General features: G+C 46.0%; 1 protein-coding gene across 4 annotated transcripts; it reads left to right on the forward strand.

The window, feature by feature from the left end:
* Positions 1 to 1,529: 1,529 nt before the first annotated feature.
* Positions 1,530 to 5,380, forward strand: LOC125517248 (ubiquitin-conjugating enzyme E2 22-like). 4 transcript variants are annotated; one of them, XM_048682426.1, is made up of 7 exons: positions 1,530 to 1,680; positions 3,400 to 3,502; positions 3,616 to 3,760; positions 4,001 to 4,087; positions 4,211 to 4,323; positions 4,433 to 4,536; positions 4,793 to 5,380. In XM_048682426.1, exons 2-7 carry the CDS (start codon positions 3,500 to 3,502, stop codon positions 5,106 to 5,108), a joined length of 768 nt encoding a protein of 255 aa, XP_048538383.1. In that variant the 5' UTR covers positions 1,530 to 1,680; positions 3,400 to 3,499; the 3' UTR covers positions 5,109 to 5,380. The 4 variants fall into 4 exon arrangements, with proteins under 4 accessions (XP_048538383.1, XP_048538385.1, XP_048538384.1 ...); XM_048682428.1 differs by having other exon boundaries at positions 4,010 to 4,087; XM_048682427.1 differs by lacking the exon at positions 1,530 to 1,680 and having other exon boundaries at positions 2,195 to 3,502.
* The last annotated feature ends 452 nt before the right edge of the window (positions 5,381 to 5,832 follow it).

Here is a 5,832-nt window from a genome sequence, read left to right on the forward strand (position 1 = left end):
GGGCACGGACGGGAGGGGAAGAACCTCGTGGGCGCGGGGCGGCTGCTGCTGCCGGGACGCAGACGGGGTGTTGGCGGCGGTGCGCCACGAGAGGTGCCGGCGGCGAGGGCGTGGTGCTGCACACGCTTCTTCACCCCTTTCATCCGGCGCTCCTCCAACCGCAAGTACGCCACAAACTTGGGAAAGGAGGGCTCCGACATCAAGGTGAGGTTGGAGGCAGCGTTGCCGAAGTCCTCGTTGAGGCCGGCGGTGAGTGTGCTGAGGAGGAGGTCGTCATCAAACTTGGCGCCGATGTCATGGAGTTCATCCGCCAATGTCTTCAGGCGGCGACAGTAGTCATCGATGGACTGTTCATCCTGATGACAGTCAAAAAATTCCTGCTGCAGAAAAACGCAGCGCTGAAGCTTGTTGTCGGTGAAGAGGCTGTTGAGCTTGACCCACACAGCGCGGGCGTCATCACCATCGCTCACGACCGTGTGAAACAGGTCCTTGGAGATGGTGGTGAAGAACCATCGGATGAGCGTAGCGTCGATCGCGGTCCACTCGGAGTCGCCCACCATGGCGTGAGAACCAACGGTGCCGTCAACATGATCCACGAGATTGTTCTCGTGGAAGAGGAGCGAAAATACGTCTTCCACACGAAGTACGTGGAGTCGATGGCATCGAGGACGAAGGGGACGTGTTTGTGGATGTTGATGTCGCGGATGCCAGCGGGGTCCGGCCCGACGAAGGGGTTGGAGTAGGTGGAGGGGTTGGCAGATTCTGAATTGAACTTTCTGGGAGAGACACTACACATGTTCAACAGGAAACGCACACAAAAAACGAGACTAACCCGGACTAGACTAGCCTGTTGTCATTTTTTCTATTTTAATAAAAGAAGAAAACTCCGTGAGCACCAAGCGTCTGAGTCAAGACTCGAACCCTGGTGGGCTAGCTGCAAACTACCGCGCCTTGCCAACCAAGCTACACTCTATTCTCACAGAAAGCACACAAAATAACCCAGAAAAGATAAGAGGATTACACACAAGAAAGGAGAACCGGAGTGGTGGGGGAGGGCAGAGGGAGAGTGGTGGGAGGTGAGACGAAAAAAGCCGAATAAAAATAAATCAGACGAAATTAAACCGTGAAGGGAAGCTACCTAATGAGACATTACCAGCAGAGATAAACGGTCCATGACCACCCGGCGATCCACGTCGAGATGCAAATTCAATTCAGAATCTGCCAACAACTCAACACAACAGGCGCCGCTCTCATCAATCAATCAACCCCGTTCGTCGTCTTACCACCGTTTCCTTCCACAATCTGATCGGTGGTCCACAGCCGATCAGCGATCCCGATGACTCATCGCGCATCGGCATCTCCGTCCCCGCTGGCCGCAGCTGCCATAATTTCAAAAGTGCGCGCCTAGCTGGCGGCGCCGTGGCACGGCTCCAACGGCTATGCCGCCGACCGTTCACGGTCTCACGCTCCAGGGCCCCACACCCGCGCTCCCCCGCGGACGCGGTGATCCGGTGGCGACCCCCTACAAGTACACCCGCTCCGTGGCCTGGTTGAAAGCCACGTCACCCCCTCCGCCCCCAAATTCCACGGGCTCGCGCTCCAATCATTGCGACGCGCGCCGCTCCGCTCCCCTCCCCGCGACTCCGACCCAGATTGGCCGCTCCTCCCCCTCCTCCTCCGGTAAGCGGCGGCCCGCCGATCCCTCCCCCGATTCGTCTCTCGCTGCGGTTTGAGCCGATCTGTTCCGGGCCGTTTCGTGGCTCTCGCGTGCGTTGCCTGCTCGTGATCTGCTGGTTCAGTTCGATCCGCGGTAGGGTTGGCGGATGTCGGGGTCGATTTTTGGGGGGCTTGGAGTCTGGGCGAGTGGTGATTTTGGATTGTCTCGGCGGATTGTGCAGAGAAAGCAGGCGGGTGGCGGGGTTTTGCCCGTTCTGTCAAGCGAGGCGACGAGTGGTTCGAGATTTCTAGTGGGGAGTTCGCGGTATCGTTCTCGATTGGTATTCGTGTGTGCAAATAGACGCGTACTTTTGTAGAACCACATGGTAGGGGGCGGCGATCTGTAAGAAGTCGAGCTACTTGGTATGGCACGGGTTTCTTGGGGAGAGAGCTTGAGTCTGGACAGACTTGCTTTGTGGTTCATGCGAGTCTGATATGTTAGTTGCAGCCTGCAGAAACAATGCTCACAAACCGAGAGGCCGGGGGAATTGATGGTTTTAGTGGGGAGTTCTGCTTCTGATCTTTAGATGTCCATGGAAAGAAGAACCGGGTTAACGAAAGTGCAAGCAACTTAACTCTGGGTGCAAGTAGTCTTCACCTGCAAGCATAGTACCTTGTGCTTAGTTCAATCGAAACGCCACACAGTCAGCTGCACTGATTACCTACCAGTTTTATGATTTAATCGCTTCCTAAACAATGCAAAGATGGCTAATATGATCTGTGCGCTCTTGCCATTATGCTTGTTACTGCATTGGAGCCTGAAGCTAATTGCTATGTTGGTTCCCCTTTCCTCAATCACTGATCGTGATGGCGGCGTAAAGTTTGAGAAATAACCCTAGGGTTTGGGTCCTATGTATGTGGGATTAGACAGCTAAACTGCCAATGGCATGAATTAGACAGCTAAACTGCTAATGGCATGATGTGCATCACCAGTCAGGCACTATTTAGTTAGGAAGTCATTTAAATCAAAGAAGGCACATGTGAATGTGATGCTATGATCAATGTCTAGCCATTCGTGCATACAATCCAAGTCCTACAGAATTATTTTGGCAGTGCAATTTGTTCTTTAGATTGTCGTCAAGCCGCAACAGTAGATACTTGATTTTCAAAGGTCATCTGGAGAAAAAAACTGTATCTAAATAAGTGAAAACAGAATGTTTTATTAAGATAGAAACATGTGTGGTTAAAAACAATGCTCTAGGAATGGATATTACAGTATGGATGCTTAAATCAAACTAGCCATGTTTTGTGGAAAGTGGAAAACAACGTCTGTGTGGTCAAACCCAATACTTGTAGGTTGAAAATATTAACTTTGCTAGTCACCACATGTAACAAAAGTAACAGACAACAGGCAAACATACAAAGAGAGCTATTGAAAATTTTCTCCCAAAAATCTTAGAAGAAAAATACCCCTCTCGTTTGAATGTAGATTCCACCCACTCGTACCTTTCAGCCTTTCGGCATTTATTTGTATGCCTTAGAATTTGAGAAATGTTTGCAGAAGCCATGTGTGAAATTAAGCATAATAATTGTTGCTCATAATATCTTCCATATGAAATTTGAAAATTGTAAGTATAGTCTCTTGGGCTTCAGACATATTATAAAGTAACTCATTCTAATACGCTTGCTTTTGATCTCTTGGCATCGTTTGCCAACCATGACGCTAACTGCTGTTTCCTGTAGGCTGCATCTGTTATCAGAAATTTATCACTATTGTGGAAGAACATCTGCTCAGTAAAGTTGCTTGCGAAGCCAGAACAAAGCTATTTGCCATCTTGCTTCCATGGTGATTATTACAGTTCATTTTTCATGGCAAATGTTTTGATGTTCATGACAACATTCTGCTAGGAAGATGTGCTGTTAACATGATTTTAATGTGGAATGTTCATGTTTATGAAGGCAACCAACGAAAACCTCCCACCAAATGTCATCAGGCAATTGGCTAAAGAATTGAAGAATCTTGACCAGTCACCTCCAGAAGGGATTAGAGTGATTGTGAATGACGATGACTTCACAAGTATTTGTGCAGATATAGATGGCCCTGGTAATGTTACAATTAATAGGTTTTGATGGCTTATAAACACTAAAATGGCTTATAAACACTAAAAAAATCAAGATGTTTCCCTCTTTTGTTATAATTTTTCCATGTGTTTTTCATATGCTGCTAGTGTTCATAACTGAATACTGAAAAATTTGTTCATTTTGTAAAGAATTATGTCATAATCTGAATTTGTAATTTTTTTACTTCTTCATTATACTGTTTAATGGAAAATGGATATTGGAGATGATGCAGGCGGGACTCCGTATGAGAATGGGGTTTTCCGGATGAAGCTAGTCTTGTCCCGTGACTTCCCTCAATCCCCACCGAAAGGTCTGGCTATCTTTTGCGCGCCATTTATTTTTTCTGCTCAAGTGCTCATGAAATGAAAGCCTGAGAAGATGCATCAACTTGATTATTTCTTGGTAAATATTTAACTTGTCCTTCACTTTTTAGGATTTTTTGTGACCAAAATATTCCATCCAAACATATCGAGCAGTGGTGAGATCTGCGTTAACACGTTGAAAAAGGATTGGAATCCTACTCATGGATTAAGGCATGTTCTACTGGTAAGTACATACTACAACAATGTTTGGCCCTAGTTTTGCTAGGGGTAATACATACATCAACTGTAATTATCGATTTATAACTGTCGGTTTCTTTTTAACATTCTAAAAGGTGGTGAGATGCCTACTGATTGAACCATTCCCAGAATCTGCGCTCAATGAGCAGGCTGGAAAGATGTTACTTGAGAACTATGCAGACTATGCTCGGCATGCAAGGTTACCTTTTGACTTTTTATCGAGCATCAGTGTATCACTTTGTCAATATAGACAAGGGACACCTAGCAGACATCTCTATCTGCCTTCACTTTATATGGGGGGTCCCTTTTTGAGTTTTTCTTTCTGCTTGGTCAAAATTTAGAGTATTGTGCCTGTCTAGGTGACTATGGATGTGATGTTTTTTCTTCTTATGCCATTGCTATAGCTTTTTAAAAATCAGAACACTTATTAACTGTCTACACTGCACTATATGCAGGTTATACACCAGCATTCATGCCCTCAAACCTAAGACTAAGCCCAAGAGTGGCACTATCTCCGAGTCGACTTCTGTAAACGTGGATCAGTCAAGCACAACAAATCTATGCGAAATTGCACCATCGGCTCCCATGGCTTTATGTGCTACTGCTGCTACCAAAGTGCCAGGCTCAAACTCGCTGGATCAGAATGCTCCCGCTGAGCCCACTGTTGGACCATCTACGGCATTGCCCAAGAAGGAAGGACCTGTTGCTACAAAAGGCCCAGCTGATAAGAAGAAGATGGACGCCAGGAAGAAGAGCTTGAAGAGATTGTAAGCAAAATGTTGGGGAATCGGAGGTGCCAGATGTAGCACAGATGAATGAATATTGGGCTCCAGGTGACATGAGAGGCAGGTGCCAGATGTAGCAGACGAGTGAATATTGGGCTACAGGTGACATGAGAGGCATCGGGTAAACTGTTTTGTCACCTGCAGAAATTATGTCGAAAGAATGTGAATTGTATATCTTTGCATCAACACTTGTGTAATGAAAATTCTCCCAAAGAAGGATTGCCTTCTCTATTCAATTAATTCATTCTCTTGAGAAAACTTCTACTTGTTTTTACCGTATTTGAGCTCATTTGCAACTTTTTTTTTGAGGGAATCCTTTGCAACTAACTATCAGATGATAATCTATATTGACAGATGAGAAGTTCTTTTTTGGGGGCAAGTTTACGGATGAGAAGTTGATGCCGTATTGTGTTTCTGGGAGAACAGAGCGGCGTTTCTCCACCCGAGATCCTTTGCTCCCTGTGTATGAACAATGAATCCGAAACAAATGGTAAAAAATAAAAATAAAGTCTGAATTTGTTTTACACTAAAAATATGATGATAATTTCTAGGAGCTTGTAAATTTTTGTGCCGAGATGACTTCGGGGGAGCTCTGATTTTGCTTTTCAGCGACTTCTCGGCATGATTTTTTGCAAACTACAGAAAATTTCATCATCTTTAGTGTAAAAAAGCCATTGAATTTACTGTTCATCTGGGAGCAGATGAGCTCG

This window comes from Triticum urartu, chromosome 6 (genome assembly GCF_003073215.2).
Source record: "Triticum urartu cultivar G1812 chromosome 6, Tu2.1, whole genome shotgun sequence".
In the NCBI taxonomy this organism is placed as follows: domain Eukaryota; kingdom Viridiplantae; phylum Streptophyta; class Magnoliopsida; order Poales; family Poaceae; genus Triticum; species Triticum urartu.

Bases quoted from the DNA above. Each gene is read 5' to 3' on its own strand.
- LOC125517248 (XM_048682425.1), top strand. From the start codon at position 3,598: ATGTTCATGTTTATGAAGGCAACCAACGAAAACCTCCCACCAAATGTC. The intron at 3,761-4,009 runs GTAATGTTACAA...GAGATGATGCAG, and splicing joins TGCAGATATAGATGGCCCTG to GCGGGACTCCGTATGAGAAT. The intron at 4,324-4,432 runs GTAAGTACATAC...ACATTCTAAAAG, and splicing joins GATTAAGGCATGTTCTACTG to GTGGTGAGATGCCTACTGAT.